The 20,949-nt window shown below is 37.2% G+C and overlaps 2 protein-coding genes across 4 annotated transcripts; one reads left to right on the top strand and one right to left on the bottom strand.

Moving 5' to 3' along the window:
- Positions 1-109: 109 nt before the first annotated feature.
- ftr82 (finTRIM family, member 82) lies at positions 110-6,941 on the bottom strand. Its single transcript, XM_081366480.1, has 7 exons — positions 6,243-6,941; positions 4,618-4,713; positions 3,955-4,188; positions 3,414-3,573; positions 2,860-2,916; positions 2,308-2,376; positions 110-1,716 (listed from the first exon to the last, which is right to left on the bottom strand). Exons 1-7 carry the CDS (start codon positions 6,825-6,827, stop codon positions 1,196-1,198), a joined length of 1,722 nt encoding a protein of 573 aa, XP_081222606.1. The 5' UTR covers positions 6,828-6,941; the 3' UTR covers positions 110-1,195.
- A 5,078-nt stretch (positions 6,942-12,019) lies between these two features.
- Positions 12,020-20,543, top strand: ftr83 (finTRIM family, member 83). 3 transcript variants are annotated; one of them, XM_081365794.1, is made up of 8 exons: positions 12,020-12,628; positions 13,402-13,497; positions 13,783-14,016; positions 14,379-14,538; positions 14,774-14,830; positions 17,806-17,871; positions 18,943-19,040; positions 19,612-20,543. In XM_081365794.1, the coding sequence occupies exons 1-7, from the start codon at positions 12,044-12,046 to the stop codon at positions 18,999-19,001; spliced, it is 1,257 nt and encodes a 418-aa protein (XP_081221920.1). In that variant the 5' UTR covers positions 12,020-12,043; the 3' UTR covers positions 19,002-19,040; positions 19,612-20,543. The 3 variants fall into 3 exon arrangements, with proteins under 3 accessions (XP_081221920.1, XP_081221919.1, XP_081221921.1); XM_081365795.1 differs by having other exon boundaries at positions 12,027-12,628; positions 18,943-19,044; XM_081365793.1 differs by lacking the exon at positions 18,943-19,040.
- The last annotated feature ends 406 nt before the right edge of the window (positions 20,544-20,949 follow it).

The following is a 20,949-nucleotide window of genomic DNA, read 5'->3' on the forward strand; positions in this document are numbered from 1 at the left end:
AAATAAAATAAAATAAAATAGTTACTTTGAAAAGCGTGTCAGAAATTGTTTATATACAAACACTTTCACCCACAGAATGTTCATTTTAGCAGCACAAAAACGTCTTGTTAAGATAAATGTCATTTTATTATTACTGCCAATACATGTTATTTGTAATTATATTTTTCTTACCAGTAAAGTCAGATCATCCAGCTGTAGGAACGCCCACTATGACCAGCAAAAAAGCGCCCTTTGACCTCCAGCAATTGTTAAACATGTTAAACATCTATGTGACCATGTTATACTTTTATTAGAGCTGTGAATATGGCAGGGTTAGAAAAAAGTTGTATCCTTCTGATCATTTTAGGCAGGTTTTTGGAGCAGACCATTTAAGTTGATTTTATGTTTTATGTTCCAGGCTACAAAAAACATTTGAATGACTGTGTTATGGGAACACTGTGTGTGTGCAGGCACTACACCCGGTACAACTTTCTTCAATGCACATCCTCTGTGAGTCATTTAAAACAACATTTTCCACAGTCATTATGATTCAAAATCCCCACATTGTAATAATTGTCTAAATCTCGATCACATAATGTGAAAATCAGATGAGCTTTGGCAATGTAGTGTGTCTTCATACTGTAAATATGTGTATTGTGTTAAACTAAGATGATCTTTTGTCCTTAGTAGACAATTTATTGTTAAATAGTTATAATTTTTTTGTTCAAATTTGGTGAATTTGTGGTTTCAGCAGTAAAAACACAAGACTGATATTGTGACCATTGTGACCACTGAGAACAAATGACCACAATTGTTTCATTAACATCATTATTTAACGAGAGACCAGTATGTATAACAACTTTAAAACTTTATTGAAATATAAAGATGTAATTGCTGAATAATGTTGCTTTACAATGACAATGAGAATAGCTTTTGCATTTGGATACACACATTCAAAATAATATTAACTTAAGAAGGTATTAGCATCTAGAAGAGTTTTTCTTCATTTAAGCCTTCATTTAGGAGAACATTATATATTCTGCAGATAGGATCATTACTGAAAAGTTACCTTATTCCTTCAGAACCTGTTAAAATAGTTTAAATGGCTGACAAATGGCATTCGACATAAAAGACAGAGTAAAAAAATCATAGAACAAAGAGCATAGAGTGTCTGTCCTTCACTTTAGATTCTTCATGAAAATGACTCATGTAGTGTTCATTTTAATTGACAGATCTTGACTGACGTTCCAACCCCAAACCCAGGATAGATGGGCTCAGTAAATGTGGTCTCGAAACGATAGAGACGTGTCATAGTCTCACCAATACTGTAGAAGGCCAACACTCCAACAGAGTGGTCCAGAAAGACCCCTATTCTCGAAGAGTGAGGGCCACTAACAGCCTTGTCTACCCTGTTATGCCAGGCCGAGTACCCTGTGTCAGAGCAGAGGAGGCTCCAAGACTTATCGTTGTAGCCCAGCAAGCACAGGGAGCCTTTACCCTTACGGCTAATGCCCCGATAGGCCACTCCAATCGAGAATTCTCCACTCCACTCGATTTCCCAGTAGAAACGGCCACCTGACAGAGCCTCACGACACAGCACCTGGGCAAAGCTATCGAAGCGATCTTGGTTTTCTGAGTATGGCTGCAGGTCTCGGGTTCTAATCACCTTTCTGTTTCCTTCAGATAAGAACAGCTCCTTATGCGCCGTATGGGGGTCTAGTCTCAGCTGACAGTAGTCTGGAGATGAGTAGACAGATAAAGGTTGCTTTAATGTGTTGCTTTTAACAGATCTTTATATCTTCCTCTGTACATATTTAAATTCTGATTTTATTAGTAATAATGTCAGAAAAAAATCATTGGGACTAGAAACAATATTACAATGCTGGCCAATACAGATTAGCTGATGATTATTTTCATGTTCTGGCTGACAACAAACAAATGGACAATATTAATTCTATACTACTTCATCTATTCATACTTCATCAAATTTTAAATACAATCAATTTAGGCATCACAACTTCATAATGTGCATTATGAAAAATGGATATTCATTTTGAGATTTGCTAAATATGTTATTAAATTATTAGTGTTTTTAAAGATTAACTTTAAGTGATCTAAATATAAAATGATAAAAGTTAGATGATCTAAATATAAAAATAGAGAAAATTTGCATTTATGATTGAATGTCCAGTATATTTTTAATATCTACTGATAACCAATATGGCACTGTTATATTGTGCATCCCTAATTTTGATAAACACAAGGTGTGATCTGACAAACATCTGGATTTGAGAATATGGAAATCATGATTTTTTTTTAGATACTTACATTTCAGAAATTCAGATCTTGTCCTGGGTTCTGTAGGAGGTGCACTGTCCACTGTATGAACTTCTTTAACTGAACACAAAGAGAATTTATTATGTCATATCCCATATGTATACTTCCATTTAAAAGTTTGGGGTCAGTCAGATTAGTTTTTTTATTCTTCTCAAATAAATACTGTTCTTTTGAACTTTCTATTCATCAAAGAATCCTGAAAACAAGTATCATGGTTTCCACAAACAGAACCATTGCTGAACGTTATTATTATTATTTTAAAAGTAAGAAATGTTTCTTGATCATCAAATCCGCATATTAGAATGATTTCTGAATGATCATGTGACTCTGAAGAACTGCACTGAAGTAATGGCTACTGAAAACTTCTTTCAAAAACATTAATACATCTTACCAACCCCAAATTTTTGAACAGTAGTGTATTATGTCATGTTTTTTTTCTTTTTCACATAGCCATTTTTAGATGTTTACAGCTTGTATTTAATCTCCAGCCATGTGTGATTAATGTAAATCAATATATAGGTAAGTATTTAATTTATGTCTTACCTCTGGTACTTTTCTCCTTGGTGCGATTCTCCACAGTGTACACTGGTACGTCGTTCACTGATATTAAAAAGTAGGACAATTTGATTTACAATTAACTTTTTAAAAATGAAATGCTAGATTTATGCAAGCAGATCTGAATAAGGCACTAAATCCTATTGTTTCAAATTCTATGAATAGAATTGAATAGCTCTTTTGTTTATCGTTTGAACTTTGCTCAGTGGATTGGAACACAGAGTTGAGGAACTCAAAACACTGTTTACACTCTCCATGTAATCACATGACTTCCTTGCTGAAGTCATGTGTAGTTACCAAAAGGCCTGACTTATCAGAGTTAAAGACTGATCTATTTAAATGTTGGTTATTCTTAGGCCCAGAAATTATATGTGTTGATATACTGTAAGTGCTAATTGTGGCTCTTTAAAGACAAACTGAGTTTAGCTGTACCCTCCAAGTTCATGTAAAATAGAGGGCAGTGTGTTCAGATGAGCAATCAGGGACAACTGCACACAACAACTATGCCTGTATCTGACATGCGGTGCAGTGTGTGCTCTGACCTGATTTTGAGATTTTGCGCAGTTCATCTCTGCCCAGCTCCTCCAGCTTCTCTTTGATCTCAGCCACGGCCTTCCTGGCTGCACTGAAGGAAAAGTCCGGATTCAGAGACACTCTGGGTATGAAGCCGTCATCAGTTGGGGTGCAGAGATAATTGAAATTCTGTTTAAAAGGAGAGAAATCTCAGTATATACAATGTGTAGTGGTGGAAGCCTTGATTACCGAAAGGTAAATGTGTTTGTCTAATGTCTTTGAAACTTTCATGTAAATAAGAAGTGATGCCAAATATGATGATTCCCCTTTTCTAAAATATAAAAGCAGCTATATATGGTTTATGTATAATATATAAGGGGCCATTTTTACTGCACAAGGAGGAAAAAAACATAATATTATGTAAATATAAATAACTGGGTTTTATCCTGTTATTGTAAGGAAATAATTAAAAAATATATCTAAAAATCAGAATCTTAGAAAATACTTCATTTTTCTTTGATCCCATTGGGATCCCCAGATCTCATTTTGAAAACTCCTGTCTTAAAGTACCTGTAAGAAGTGAATGTGATCATCAGTGCTATAAAGCTGTTTAAGTCCACTCTCTTTCTTCTTCAGTTCTTCAATCTCCTGCTCCAGTCGCTCCATCAGTCCCTCTGCCTGATTGAATGCAGCCCTCTCATTGATGTTGATCAGTTTGGTGACCTCTGACCTCATCCTCTCAATGGAGGTGATCATCTCATCAAACATCTTCTTGCTTTCGACCATTGCTCTTTGTGCAGAGCTCTGCGGTAAAAATGAGTCAAGTTTAAGAGTCCATTGTCCATTCTTCTATTATGGAAACGGTTTAATGTTTTAGTTTTAGTGCATCTGCTTTGCAAGGATAACTTCTAGATAACATTTACAACTCATTAAAATGACTCAAGCTGCTGCTGCAGTCAACAAAAAGCCAAGTATCAGCATGTATCTAGAGAGCTAGCATCTAGATTACCCTATGAGGAACAAAAGAACAATTATGACCACTTACAAGGACTGTTTGCTTTCCCAGATTGAAACAGTTACACACTGACTTAACAGATAAAAGGTCTTGTGCCATATCACCTTTGCCCAGATAAAACAGTTAGGTTGTTCTTATTTGGTCAAATGTGCTATGGTGTGACCTCGATATGAGCAGTGACGATAAAACTAACTGTTACAAGTGAGCCTGAAACATACTTTTAGAGAATCCACTGCTGTCTTCAGCTCCTCCAGTTCTTTGGTCCTCTGCTGGCATTTTTGTTTGATCTCCGCCTGGGACACGCCAAGAAGTTTCTGTCCATGAAACAAGAGAAAACATACCTTAGTCTTTGTTGACATAGATTCAATTACAAAACAAACTCTCTTCAAGTAAATTCTGGGAATGTACAGCAATATAATACTACCGTATGTCCTTTCGCGTCACATATCGTCACGTATGATATTTTTATGTTATGCTTTTTTCTAAAATTCTAAGAACCTGCTTCACATGGATGCCTTTATTTTCGGGAATGTTAATCACTCCAGGAATGTAAAACTAGCTGTGTCTGCTTGCCGGAGAGACATTTCAAGGTGCACACGCTCAATTCTTTAAGGAAAGAGGAGGGGGCTTCAGAGCAACCCCTTGCCAAGCTCACCGAACCATTCTTCAAGATAAGCTTGAAGGAATGTGGAGAATCTGGGGAGGGGGTGAATAAAAGTGTGTGTGTGTGTGTGTGTTTGTGGTGTGTGCCATGGGACATGAGGACTTAAATCTGGGATTCCCTGCGTTTAACAGAACAAACAAACCATTTGCAATTAGTGCCTGCGATAAGTATTAGATTACAGATATAATTACTGTATCTAAAAAGCACCCGTGACAGTTTAGTCAAAACAGTGCAAAAACACATCAACTGCTGTGCTCCCTCCTTGTCTCGAGCTCATTCAGTACTAATGAATTGAAGGAAAAGCTTTTAAATCTTAAACCTTTGAAGGTCTTCCTTCCATTCAGTTATCCGGTGTATTGATGGAACAGTAAACATCTGGCCAGTATCTATAAATAGTTTCGGGTGAAATGTTTTCAATATCCTCACAGTCAAATTATACAGTGACGCAGTTTTCATTGAAACTCAAGTTTGAAGAGGCGGTTGTCCACATTTCTTTCAGCTATTCTCATCTGCTGAGGTTTATGATGTCTTTGGGTCAAGGTACAAAAAGCAGTGCGCTATTTTTTTCTTGCCTCAGCGCATAGGGGGAGGTTGGGATGGTCTGTACTCTCCCTCCTGATTTTCTCAAATTCACATTCCTTGCCTCTCCCTACAAAAGAATACAGACCTGCCCTGTTTCTCATCCCTCATTGCTCATAACAGTTATTTTTCTCGCACAAAAACAGATCATCTCAGAAAGGCGGCCAGGTTTGGGCAGTGTTTAAATCAAGTAACCTCTGAGTTGTCCATTGTAGAGGAACACACCCTTTTTGTGACTCGTATAGTTTAGGAGTTGTATTTGGAAAAGTTTTCTAGATATCATTTTCACTAACTATGCTTCTTTTCTATTTCTATCAGTTTAATCATCGTCTCCTCCCTTTCTTTTCCATATTTCCTCATCAGTTTTTTGTAATGATCTGGATCAGCATGTTTGTGTTAAGACAGAACCGGTTATACGGTGTATCTACATGACTTCTTGGCAGTTTTTTTTTTTAGAAGACCTCTTTTATACAATCTCAAGAACATTTCTTGTTAATTAATATAATCATATACTTAAAAATTCAACTTGTAACCCACAGCCACCCCTCTAGCCTCTCAGTAACCTCAGTTAAGTTTACTCAAGCAGTCTATTTTCCTTACCTGTTTTTCACTCCTTTCTGCTTCTGCTGAGACTATGTCATGACCCTTGTGCTCGCTTACAGTACAGAGAGCGCAAATACACATCTGGTCTGTGCGACAGAACAACTCTAGGCTCTTCTGGTGTTGAGGGCAGATCTTACGGTCCAGGTTCCCCAGCTCATCCACCAGCTTGTGCCTCTTGAATGTGGCGGACTCGTAGTGGGGCTTCAGGTGCTTTTCGCAGTAAGAGGCGAGACAGTTGAGGCAGGACTTGACCGCCTTGAAATTCTTTCCAGTGCAGAAGTCGCAAGGAACATCCCCGGGGCCAGCATAGCTTCCATTACTAGGAGGCGTTAAGTTTAAGCCAGTCTTCTTAATCTTCTCCGCAACTTTGGTGAGAGTGGCGTTTGGCCTCAACACGGGTCTCTGGGTGAACGTGATCCGACACTGGGGACAGATGTAGATACCAGTGTAATCAGCCTCATTCCAGTAGCCACTGATACAGTCCATGCAGAAGCTGTGACCACACGGGATCGCCACGGGGTCCCTCAGGAGCTCCGTACATAGAGGGCAGCTGAAGTAATCTGAAGACAGTTGCTCAGCCATATTTTTTGCACTCTATTAAAAAACAAACGTCTGAAATGTTTCCGAGAGAGAAAGAGGAGCCGAACGCTGTGTGGCTAGTGCTTTACTACAGACAGCCTTGAGTTTCTGAATTCCACAGGTTATTAATTAAAGGAAGCAAAGCCCTCCCCTTTGTACTGAGGGAGTGTGTTGAAGAGAGGAAGGAAGAGAGAGAGAGAGAGAGAGAGAGAGATTAGAGCACAACACAGCTCAGATAAACAGGTTGAGCCAGGAGTCTAGAGAGAGAGAGAGAGAGAGAGAGAGAGAGAGAGAGAGAGAGAGAGAGGGAGGGAGGGACCATGGGTGGAGTGAAAGACATCGAAGAAAAAAGGTACAGTTGAGAATGAATGAATAGTAGTGTAAAGCAGGGCCATCCAGGATGAAACTTAAACATGAAAAGCTCTCTGTTTTACACGCACAAACTGCTTATCCATTAGCTGAGGAGCTGAAGGACATTTGCCTCAGTTACCCTAAAACTACAGTCTGTTAATAATTGGCCATTCGTGGTTGGCTCTGATGTTACATAGTTTGTTTATTGTCTAGGATACTCTCTTACTTTCAATCTTTAAATGATATGCCTATTTGGTTGAATACTGCTACCTAGATAAATAATGGATTTGATAGATTTAATATTTAAAATTGAGCTTTTTTTGGTTTTATTTATATATTTGTTGTCATTCTGTAGCACACCTATCTGGCTTTTTAAAGCAGTATATAATCTGACATATGAAGTTGCCACTGTAAAATAGATTGCGTTGAAACTATCACAACACAAAGGCATGTGCTACTCTGCTCACTGCACTAAACAAACAATAGTAAAACTCAGTCTACAAGGTGAGTTTGATTTAAATGTATGAACTAAGGCCAGTTGAACTGGATTGGGTGTTGCAGACTTGAAAATATGCCATCAGTTTGTTTTCGATGGGTGTGGCAGAAAAAAGAATGAACAATATTTCTGTTTTTTAAGAATATTTCAAACCTCACACTTGACATTTTCAAAATTGTTTGTCCTAGCTACAAATATTTGCACATTGGCACTATCCTTGACACACAACTAGATTCATTTGCACTGGTAATTGCCACTAACGTAATATAGGCACTCTTTGTAAGTCCCAGAGGTGATACAGAGTTTTTCATGAACATAAATTTAAAGGTTGAAGACATACTATTTAAAGTTATCTTATTAACTGTAATTGAAATGAACTTTCAAAATTTTGAAAAATGTGCAATAATATGATGACAGCATGGGTCCCTGTTCTTTATGCTTTAGGTGGAGTTAGTTTCATTGTGGTTGATATCTTTTTAATTATTGACTTTGTGTATTTTTACTTTAGATGAAGCCATTGGTCCAGCCAGAGTCCAGGTGACGCCACACTGACAGAAACCTACACCTATTACATGCTGATTGGTTACACGAGGTCCTGCCATCAGCTCTGCCCCAAACACAAATCTTGCATCACTTCATGAATAGTTTCACCCCTCTCCTTATATGGTCTGCACTCTGATAAGCCAGTTTCTCTTCCCCTTTTCCCTGAGTTAAACAGATTCCATTTAAAGTGGAAGGTATAGGCTGCGATTACTCATTAACTCAGCTAGCCTTAGCCTGCTAGTTTAGGCCTCTAATTGCAAATTTGACATCGGTTTTTGCAGGTTTCTCCAACTGCAGCATGAAGTAATGATTTTAAAATGAAGGAACGGGCCTATTCATGGAGTGTCGGTCCTCATATTGTTCTCATGGTCTTCATAGTTCTTACAGAGGAAATGTTGTAAACCATACAAAAGAAATCAGTTCCTTTAACACAACCTTTATTGTTCTCCACACCCTCATGCTGACCCCACTGAGTTCACGTTGGTTCACGAGGGACCATTTTCATATTGAAGAAGCTGCATACTTGAGTAAGCCTGCCAGAGGTCTCCTGTTTCCTTGTGTATATTAAGGGTCAAAGGACAAGTTTCATTAAACTACCTGATTAAGGGGAGTGTGCCCGATGGAGGGTGACAGAGTAAGTGGAGAGTGAGCTTGCATAGGTGTGTGTTGTTATTGTAAAAACCAAGGGGTTGCCTATGTCAATCTGATTGGTCAGTGCATAAAGTGAGTGGAAACAAGGTATTTACAAGTGTTTCCATGAACAATGGTCACCTTTGTGAGTCTTGGCTGAAAGGCAAAGTGCACTGTATGTGAATGTGTGTGTTTGGCTGCTCATCTGGCGTATTGCCAGGTAAAATTGAACAGGCTGTGCAGAACGGAATTCTCAAAAACCACAAAAGAATACCACCATTCAAAAGAGCGCATGCAGGGAGCTTCACAAGTGAATCCTGTGCATTAAAAGCAATCATTGTTTAGCGTCATGCAAGTTCACCGTTTACAGTGAATTCTTTTCCTTTGCTCGACTGTGAAGAATGTCTGGTTGTGTGATTATATATTAGCACACGATAATAACTGAATTGATGTCTGAAGCCCAAACATTTTTCTTCTTTTGCGTGCTGTAAAAATCTTATCACATATGCTGATGTACAAAAGGTTTGTGAAATGTAGTCTGAACACGCAGCTCTTTCTCAACAAATATGAGAGACAGAAAGATAAACTGTCATGAAAATATGCCAGACATGTTTCTTTACAAACGTGTCACTGTGGCAGTTTCAGTTACAGAGCGATCAGGAAAGACAAGATCAGCCATCTATAAATACTCTACATGATGCAGTACAGAGCACATTGACCGCACTGCATACCTTTTAGGTCAAGGAGTTTGTTGGGTATTGTAATTTTTTTACTATATTAGAAAAGCATTTAAGCTCTTTATTTTTTATATAGAAATATCTGAAACACTATCCTCAATGTGACCCATCATAACTATTAATTAAAGTTTTATTTAAGACTGCAAATTATCTCTGTCATAAAGGTCAAATTCGATCAACTATTTTGAGCTGAAGACCTTTAGAACTATGACTACAGACTAGACGATGATCCGGAATCAGAGACATGTCATTAGATTGGCTGCAGACTCACCGGCACTGTCAGACTGCATGTCCTGCTGAAGTCTGGATATTCTCTTGAACAGTGGAAACTTTCACCTTTGCAGGCCTCTCTTGACTTGCTGTTATCTCACTTATCAGGTCAGAGTGCATTCCTGCCAACATTTTTGCTCTCGTTACTGAACTTACAAGCCGACAACCATCTTAAGTAAGAGGAATCGTGAGTTTAGTTTGAGATGGGCATACATACATATATGTGAGTTTGTGTTCTTGATTTTGGATATTATGCAATTATGTAGGTTTCTATATATATATATATATATAAAAAAACATGAATAATGGAAAAGCATAAATTAATGTTTAAAAAAACAAATGCCATTGGTAAAATAAAAGAAATGAATCAGATCTGGTGAGAAATAGGGGTGGATTTGCAATCCCAGTAGAAATGTTCTAATTAGCTTTTCACCACACTGAATGTGAGTCACGGAAAACTCACTTCCACTTCCTGTTTTGCAACAGAGATTCCTGGAGCTTTGTGGACTGTGCTGTACAGAGGATGTATGCTCTAGAGAGATGAGAGAGGCTAATCTAAAACAAACACTTATTTCCATCTTCTTTGAGCAACAGGAATAAACGCCTTTTCTTAGGAAAATGGATCCGGTGTTGCTGGAAGAAACCACAGCTGCTGTTTCAGTTAGAGCTGTTACTGTACATTTAAAAGTGTACGATATGTTGTGTACTTTTTCTGCAGTAAGCTATTAAATACATTTGAAATGTCAGTTGAGTTTCACTGCCAGAATGAGGATGGTTGTAACACTCTGCTTTAACATCTGTAACTGTGTTGTGTTTCTCAAACTTTGATATAATTTCCCCAAATTCATCCATACTTCTGCAGTTATTTTAAATTGTACAAATTTTCCCTGAACTGTGTAAATTAAGTACAAGAAAGCTGGTCATACAAGCTTCCCCATACTGAATTTAAATACATGCAACTTCACCCAATCACCCTATTGTATTTTAAGCATTTAATTCAAAAAGGTAAAAAAGAAATCTAAAACTGTGAACAAATGATGAAAGAAATACATTAAAAATGGGATTTACAATTATAATGAATTATAAGAACATAACAGACAGTGTGTTTCTGTATTTGAGTCCCTTTTACAGTTAGAAAAAAAGGTTTATATAGTGCCAATACTGCCTATATAGTGTCCCATCTTTGGGGTCTGAAAGTAAATTTGAAATTACGACCCTCCTTGCCTTCTCAGACATGAAGCATTTATGTAAAAGTTTCGAGTAGATGCTTTGTATCAAGATAATCTGTAATTACTAAAATGATACAAGTTCAGTGGTTTAACAAGCATTAAACTGAAAGATTGAAAATCAAATTACTGCATAGAAGTGAAATGTTGATTCTTATATCTCAGAAGTGTTTTTGTCCTTTTATATCCGTTCACAGAGATTCACTTCAGGAGGATGGTGGTCATGTATGATTCACAACGTAACTAATTTCTAAATGGTTACACTGACAGTGACTCTCCTCATGCTACAACTATGCCAGCTTTCACCTACTTAGATTCACAACTCAAATGTTTGGTGGTTAAAGGACTCTTAATAAAAAAAAAAACATACTTTCCTCTTACTCAAAAATCTTTTAAGGAGGAAAAAACCCCAAAGTATACTCATCCTCCCTCCAAATAAATTACCCTCCAGCTTTGATGGCGTGTGCCAAAGGTCACTGGATGCTTGGTCTGTAAGCGCTCATCCATCAGGCATCTCCTCCGCAGTGGAGTACATACCCAACGTTAAGATATCTGCCAGCATGAGGCCCCTAAAACTGCCCATAAACACTCAACCGATGGGATCGTTGCTTGCCACGAAAAGCAGTAGTCACAAGACAAGCTTTATCAAATATAAAAGAAATGCATGTCCAAAAAGTGTAAGTGATGCAAGAGCAAATTTTAAACAATTTTATGCCCTGAGATCATACATTTCATTCATGCCTCTCTTCATTGACATCTGATGATACATGTTTCTTCTTTCTCTCGATCACCCTCTTCACCTGTGGCACAGCCACTCCCCCATTCATTTACTGGTTTCTGCATAACCAGTTTAGCCTCCCTCCCTGTTTACTCTATATAACTTGCTGTGGTGGCACTTTAGACTCACTTTTCCTGTCTCGCACTCAAACGCACATTTCCTCTTCTGAGATCTGTGGGGATTTAACCATGTCGCTTGACCAGGAGCTCTGTTACCTCTGCAAGGAAGATCTCAGGGAGCCAGTTTCCATCCCATGCGGTCACATTTTCTGCTCCGTCTGTATCAATACCTACTGGGACCATGCAGACCACACTGGACAATACCTGTGTCCCCAGTGCAGGGTCGCCTACAACAAGAGGCCTAATCCACGCCGCTTTCAGTCCTCACGCAGTTCGTCGTCATCCCTTAGAAACAGGGATTCAGACTCTTTCCCACCAGCCCCTCCGGCCCCCGACTACAACTACGCTGGACCTCAAGACGTGGGATGTGACATCTGCATTGGCAAGAAGCTCAAAGCTGTCAAGTCTTGTCTGATGTGTCTCGCTTCCTACTGCGAGAAGCACCTGAAGCCCCATTACGAATCATCCACTTTCAAACGACACAAGTTGGTCGATGAGATCGGACACCTGGATCGTCAGATCTGCCCTCAGCACCAGAAAGGTCTAGAGCTTTATTGCCGAACGGACCAGATGTGTATCTGTGTGTTGTGTACAGTGAAAGAGCACAAGGGCCATGACATGGTGTCCGCTGAACAGGAAAGGGCGGAAATGCAGGTAAGGTTTCATCATATGCAGTACAAAAGTACAATTGTGATCCTATTTTTACCTTTGGAAATATTAAGCTGGTGAAGCTGTTATGACAACACATTAATTGGTGATAATCACTGAAGTAGATATCAGAGGTAACGTTATGAAAGACTGTTTAACCTTGCACCTCCTGTATGCAACAATGGACCTATTCATGAAAAAAAAATACATTCACAGTATGTTTGAATATGATAGATTGAGTATAAGATTAGCCAACCCCCGATAAACAAACATATGAACATGGTCTATGCTGTTGTACACTTAAAAAACTTTGGTGTTGGCTAGAAAGAATTTCACTCTGAAATTGCTAGGAAATTTCGCAAATAATAAAGAATAGGCAAATAACACACTGAATAAAAAAAATATATATTTACAATGTTTTATACAGTGTAGGCCTACTAGTGTGAAAGGGTTTCATTATTGACAGTAAAGAAAACACACAATTGTTCTACACACACATTATAACTAAATTTATAACCAAAGTTGGGTTTAAATGCAAAAGAATGGAGTAATATTTTAGTAAACAAACCCATTAGTTTACATTTTAATGATATAAGTGATTTGTAGTTGCTTTAAGATGATGAGAATGTTTCATTTTCAGCACACAGAGAGTTAAATAGAGTATCCAAAAGTGACTATTGTCATGTGGAAGTGGCTGAGGTGTGGTAGGATGCTGTACTTACAACATTCCTTTGTCAGCACCTCATTGCCATGAATTTGTTGTTTTTAATCGTCTGTAGCAACGGTTGGGCGCCACCCAAGCTGAAATCCAGGAGAAGATCCATGACAGAGTGAAGCAAATGGAAGAGTTAAAACAGGCAGTGGATGCACTTAAGGTTTGTCTGGAGATTTAACAGAAACGTGTAATAATAAATGTAAACAATAAATTATACATAAAAATGTAAGGTAACACAACAAGATCAACATTATATCTCTGGTAAGGAAGAATATGTTGCAGAAATATTTATTGGTCTACTCTGCTCTGGTGTGACGAGTTCACAGAAAGAACCAGGAATGTTTTGTAAATAGATGAGTGTATAAAATATAATAGGTTATGAATTTCCAAGAAAGAAAATGAAGCAGAAATAGAAATAGAATACTGATTACAATTGTTCTTTCAGAGTTCAGCACAACGGGCCTTGCAGGAGAGTGAAAAGCTGTTCGGTGACATGCTTCGTTCCATTGAAAGAATGCAACAGGAAATGATCAAACTCATCTCGACCAATAAGAAGGCTGCACTTAACACTGCTGAGGGCCACATGGAGCGTCTGGGGCATGAAATGGCTGACCTGAAGAGGAGAGACGATGAGCTGACACAACTCTCTCGCACTGAGGACCACATCCATTTCATCCAGGTGACTGAGACGCAGTCTGCCGAACACAATAAACATTCACAGAGCTAAAGCAGTGCAATAAACATTATGTGGAGAGATGTGTTACTGTGTTACTTCACACAGGATCTATTGCACACAAGTAAAAATATTTAGTTCTTAGTTTAGTTTTTCTACTATATCACAGATAATGAAATGCAATACTGTGCAAAATATTCTTTGCTTCTCCTAGAGCCATTAGTATGCGAGAAAATAAGTGTGCTTGTATTGTAGAACCATTGACACTATAGCGGTCAACATAGCTTACAATGCTTTTGAGAAACGCAGCCCAGGGCAATTGATTGTAGGAAAAATAAGACTAAGATTTGTTCTGTTTGTCGTTGCAGAGTTACCATATGCTGATTGCCCAGACTGATGCCGAGGAGCTGCCTTCTGTTATTGTGAACCCTTACTTCTCCTTCGGTCCTGTTACCAAGACCGTCTCTGAGATGAAACAACATCTAAGTGAGTTCAGCAATGAAGAGCTGGTCAAGGTGGCAAAAACAGGTATGGTCCAGTCTGAAAGGATTTTTTTGTCTAATGTAATCCAATCATGTAATTAGTACCTACAAACTTTCAGAGACATCCTTGTTTCATTAGCCGTTGTCTCGTACCCATTTTGAAATGCTCTGTCTCATTTTGTCCCATGAGAGAGATTAAACAAATCACGCTCTCTCTCGTTTATTATGGTTCTTCGTAATCTTTAAACTGACTTCCCTCACAACTCTCAATTCTCTCCCAGTGAACAAGATGCCATTCTGCCAACTAGAGGACCGTAAGAAAAAAAAGACTATAAAGTGTAAGTAAATGAAAATGGGAAACCTTAGCTGTCCTGCTGTTTGCTTAATAGCTGGAATTTTGGGAATGGCATTTTTTTTTTTTTTTTGCAACATCTGAATGGCATTTGTCAAAAGCCAGTGTTAGGCTCCAATTGTTGACCGGTTGCTAAGCAATTATCTTAAGACCGACATCACAGTAAAATACATTTTTATTAGCTAATCTCTTATATGCATACACATCATGGATATTTTAATTTCTCATTTAATTGAACATAGACATAATGTTTTTGAAAGTATTGGCATTTATTTGATTACAAATATTTTCTATTTGAATACATTTTAAAATGTAACTTATTCCAGTTATTTTCGGCATCATTACTCCAGTCTTCAGTGTCATGTGATCATTCAGAAATCATTCTAATATGCTGATTTTGAGCTCAAGAAACATTTCTTATTATTATCAATATTATCAACAAAAACATTTGTGCTGCTTAATTTGTTATTGATAAACCGATAAAACATTTTTTTTTCCAGGATTCTTTGATAAGTAGAAAGTAAAAAAAAACAACAGCATTTATTCGAAATATAACTATTTTGTAAAAGTAAAAGTCTTTATGTAAAAGTCTTTACTGTCACTGTTGATCAGTTAAATGCAACCTTGCTGAAAATGATTAATTTCTTTAAAAAAATATTACAGACCTCAAACTTAGTTACACTTTATTTCGATAGTCCACTTTAGATATTCTAAGTAACTTTGCAACATGCCAACTTACTCTCATTTTAGTATTAGTAAACCGTAGTATCCTTTTAGTCAACTGTTAGGTTAGGGTTCGGGTTAGTAGAATCCAAAGTTACTTATAGTCAGTAGAACGTCTGTTGGGGAAACATTAAAATAAAGTGTTAGCAGATATTAAGCACTGACAGTCTACAAACATAATACTCTAATGTTTGGTGGTTGACATGTAGTTGTAAAGTTAGTTAGTAGTGGACTATCGAAATAAAGTGTAACCTCAAACTATTGAACAGTAGCATATTGTTTTATCACCATTAATGTGAAAGTACCTACAGTGCCATTCAGAAAGTACCTAAAGTTACTTCCTTTTTGTCAGTAACATCCCAGACACAGGGCCGGTTCTAGACATTTGGAGGCCCTAGGCAAAATTCATGTTGGAGGCCCCCCACCCCCAATAAAAAACACTTGAAACAAATATGATTCCTAACCTTTTTATTTATACAACATTTAATTTTAAATTTAGTATATTTTTACTTACACAGTACATAAGTTTGGACAAATTACTATTTTTAATGTTTTTGAAAGAAGTCTCTTATGCTCATCAAGCCTGGATTTATTTGATCAAAAATACAGAAAAATAATATAGTGAAATATTATTACAATTTAAAATAATGGTTTTCTATTTTACTATACTTTAAAATATATTTCTGCGATTCAAAGCTGAATTTAGTGTCACGTGATCCTTTAGAAAACTTTATAATATTCTGATTTATTATCAAATGTTAGAAATGGTGCTTAATTTTTATTTTATAACATGTGATACTTTTTTCAGGATTTTTTGATTATTAAAAAGTTGTTTTAAAAAAGTTTTCACTATCACTTTTATATATTTAACACATCCTCGCTGAATATTCCTGTTTTTTTCTGTATTTTGATCAAATAAATGCAGGCTTGTAGAGCATAATAAGAAACTTCTTTCAAAAACATTAAAGATAGTAATGGGTCCAGACTTTTTACTGGTAGCTACTACATCAAAATTTATCTAAGGTAATCTCTTTTTTGTTTAATGAAGATGTTATTGTTCTTGTTGTTATTTTTAGCTGTTTTATTCAGTTTATTCACAGTTCCAGAATCCCACTTCAGTAGATGAACATGAACCTGCTTTTATAATTGTTTTCATAGCTGCGTTATGGGCAGGATTTTTCCCTCCCATTTAATCAATATCTGCAGATATTGTCATATTATTAATATCAGTAATATGATATTATGTATTGCATTGCTACCTTAAATATGCTATACACAAATCAAGTGGAAGAGAAAGATACGATCGCTACTGAGCAGGAAAAAAATTCTAATCTAATATTCGTATAGGCTATGATGTCAGGGTATTATCTAATCATCAGCATCAGAATATAGAAGATAGACCCATAGATATGAGATCCTTTATTTGAAACATTTAAAAATGTTGCAGTGTGTTGGTTTTTTTAACTTTGAATACAAACGTCTTGTCTTTTACTTTTGTAGCTTTTTACTAGTCAGCTCCCAACGCGATGTTATTCGTTGTACGCGCAAATTCAAAGCGTCGCGTCTGGGCACGTTAGACGCTCGCGCTCTTTTAAACTCGTAGACTAGACAAACAAAGCGGTGAATGATTTTTCCAGAAATACGCTGATCTACAGTAGCCCACACGTTTATATTTAAAATACATTGCAATCACTCCAAAATCGATGACCTGCATTTCGAGCTGTGCTTCTTTGCGTGCCTATTTAGGCTTTTGCTTCGCACTCGTAGCACCTGATGGATGCGTTCGTTGACCGCCTCTGATCGCCGCTGACGTCCCCTCGGACTAAACTGGCTGGCGCCTCTACAGTCATGGGCTGGCGTTAATGTGACGTAATGTAACAGTCTATGGTTAAGATAAACATCGTCACTATTTTTAGTTAATTAATACATTTTGAAATAAATTGTAGATAGGACATTTGTACATTTTTTTTGTTTTTTTTTGTCCCTCTGTCTGGGCCCCATCCCGCCAATCGGGCCCTAGGCACGTGCCTAGTTTGCCTTTGCGTTAATCCGGCTCTGCCCAGACAGCAACATAGTGTCAGCCCAGATCCGGCACACATCTGGTACGCATTGAATCCACGTGTTCCAGATGTGGCCCGGATCTGGTACATGATACAAGATAATCTGTTTGCTTGCTATCAGATGAATTAAATGATTAGATGTTTGACATCATTCTGACTCTCTTAATTGTGTCTCTAGCTGATGTAGTTGACATGTACAAGAGCCCCAGCAACACTCCCCGGACAAGGGACGATCTCCTCCAGTGTAAGTTTATTTTCATACAAGGATTTCCTTTTTACATGCATGCCCAAGACCAGAGGAAGTTGTTGTAGCGGTAACATGAACAGGATATAAAGTTCAAGGTCAACAGAATTCTCACCTCTGGTGATGATTAATCAAAATATTATAGAATTTTTTATATGTTTAGTACCTTGCATAAAGTGCTAAGAAAGCAAGCTGGCTTCCGTCCTGTTAAATGTCAAACTCTAGTGGGAGTAGTCTAACATCATTCCTTACATACTGAGTTTTTGTCCAAGCATATTGTAAGAACAGGCTTAGTCTGCTCAGTGAGGGGGTGTATGGGTGATTCATGATAACTGCCATCCTTCAAACCTTTAGACGTTTCGTCTTCTCTTCTCTTAAGAACAATCAGCTGTGGTCTTTTAGAGGACAAAAACACTCTACATACGCTACTGTTCAAATGTTTGGGGTCATTGCGATGTTTAAAAAAAAATATAATAATACTTTCATACAGCAAGGATGCATTAAACTGATCAAATGTGACAATAAAGACATTTATAATGTCACAAAAGATTTATATTGAAAACAAATGCTGTTCTTTTGAACTTTCTGTTTATCAAGAAAAAATCTGAAAAAAGTATCATGGTTTACAGAAAAAATGTAAGCAGGACAATTGTTTTCAAGCTAATAATAATATAATACTAATAGCAATAATTCAGTGTTATTTCTTGAGCAGCAAATCAGCATATAAGAATGATTTCTGAAGGATCATGTGACACTGAAGACTGGAGTAATGGCTGTTGAAAATTCAGCTTTGTCATCAGGAATAAGTTACATTAAAAAATATAATAAAATAGAAAACAGTTGTGGTAAATTTTAATAATATTTCACAATAATTAATATTTGCTGTATTTTTGATCAAATAAATGAAGCCTTCATGAGCAAAAGAGACTTTTTTTCAAAAAAAATCTTACGAACCCCAACCTTTTGAGCGATAGAGTTAGACAGATGACAATTTGTAATTATGCAAAGTTTCATGGTTTTATAGAATATATAGGGTGTCTTAAATGTGTATCGACACTCTCGGCCCTCTAGATCAGAGACGTTCACGCACCTCTGGCAGAAACCACCTCCAAATGTCCAACCAGCTCTGAGAGCCAATGTGCAGACTCAACCACTATACTCAACCATAGGCAGGTGATTTGTCCTCATGCATGTATCACCTTACATCAGGAAAGCTGATCAAGGATCAGTTTTGCTCCAATCTGTTCATATTTGGAGACATAATTTGCAAAACTGTTCCCAGATCAGGAATCCTAGCCTAGGATAGCTTAAGATAAACGTGCAATGATGTCCGTCTTGTCATTTTGCGTTTCTCTTAAAAAAAAAAAAAAAAACTTTGATGCTAACCACTACTAACATGACTGATGTGTTTTTTATTTTACAATTAATTATAGGCCTATATATAAAACTTGTGGTTTCTTGTGTGTCTTAACTTGACCCATGCACATTGGTATTTTTAATGCATACAGAATCACTTATGGCACTTATTTTATCCAGTCTCAAACAAAAATGTAGCTTCTAAAGAATATGTACATGGATCAAGATACATGCAAAGTGGGCAGAGATTCATTGTGAGCGGGGGTGTCTTCATAATTTCAACAACACTTTGTTTGTCTTTACACATTCACATTCACAATGTAAATGTAAAAGATTTGATTAACCAATCCTAATCATATCTCATCTATCTTGTTTATTTTAAAGACGCCTGCCAGCTAACTCTCGACCCCAACACAGCATACAGACAGCTCTACCTCTCCCGAAACAACAGGAAAGCAGCATTAAAGAGAGAGCCTCAGTCTTACAACGACAGCAACCAGAGATTTGACTGCCTGCCCCAGGTCCTGTGTAAAGAGACTCTCTCAGGAGGTGCTTACTACTGGGAGGTGGAGTGGAGCGGGGAGGGCGCTTCCATTGGTGTCACTTTTAAAGGCATCAAGAGGACAGGTTATGGGGACTCAGCTCGTATCGGCTACAACCGCAAGTCCTGGAGTCTCTTCTGCTCCAACTCCAGCTACTCAGCCCGACACAACAAAGACCAGGTTGAGATTAACGCACCCTACTCTTCCCGTATCGGGGTGTTCCTGGACTGTGCAGGTGGCACTCTTTCATTCTACAATGTGTCTGAGTCTATGTCACTTATTCATCAGTTTAAAGCCACTTTCAGTGAGCCGGTATATCCTGGCTTCTGGGTGTGGTATGAGTCTGCTATTACTATTTGTCAGGTGTAAATGGTTGAACTGGATATAAGGGCATTATTTCTTTTTCTTTTCTTTTTTTTTTTAAATTGCTTGTGTGTGTTTTTTTTTTATTAATTTCTGGTGAAGCTGATCACAATACTGAATGTTTTAATCTTTGACATATCAAAGAATATGATTATATAAAGTATGAATTACAAAAATAAAAGTTATATAGAATTATATAGAAAATTTGTAAAACATTTTATAGATCATTTTCTTAGAGTTCAGCCCTCACCCAAACTGTAAAATCTTTAATGTTTTGTCCATCTGTGTGATTGTACTGTTTAATGAGTGTGAAGGTTAATCAGGCTCATAAAAAGCTTTTTACAGTAAATCTTAAGTTTGATTTATGTGGGTTTTGTCTGCATTAATGATAACATAATAAAAGTCTCATTTAAATTGTTGTTGAATTGTTTATTTGACATATTGGAAAAAAGTTGCACAGATGCTGCCAACAGAAACACATTTTAGTGTATTTACATTTACATTTATTCTTTTAGAAGACGCTTTTATCCAAAGTGACTTACAAATGAGAACAATATAAGCAGTGAAACTAACAATAGGACAACAATATGCAAGTGCTACGACCCAGTTGTTCCCAGTTTAATCTAACGCAGTACGTGTCCTTTTTTATTTTTATTTATTTTTTAGATAATAGATATAGAATAGAAGATAAAGTGTTAGTATAATGGATCAAGTGTTGCTTGTCATTAGGACCATGAGATCTGGCTCTGCTCCCTTTTGCATAAACTCATTACTTCAGACTTACGTGCCATCCAGAAACTCAGCAAGTGAACGTCGT

The sequence above is a fragment of the Scardinius erythrophthalmus genome (genome assembly GCF_964197995.2).
Source record: "Scardinius erythrophthalmus genome assembly, chromosome: 5".
Classification (NCBI taxonomy): Eukaryota; Metazoa; Chordata; class Actinopteri; order Cypriniformes; family Leuciscidae; genus Scardinius; species Scardinius erythrophthalmus.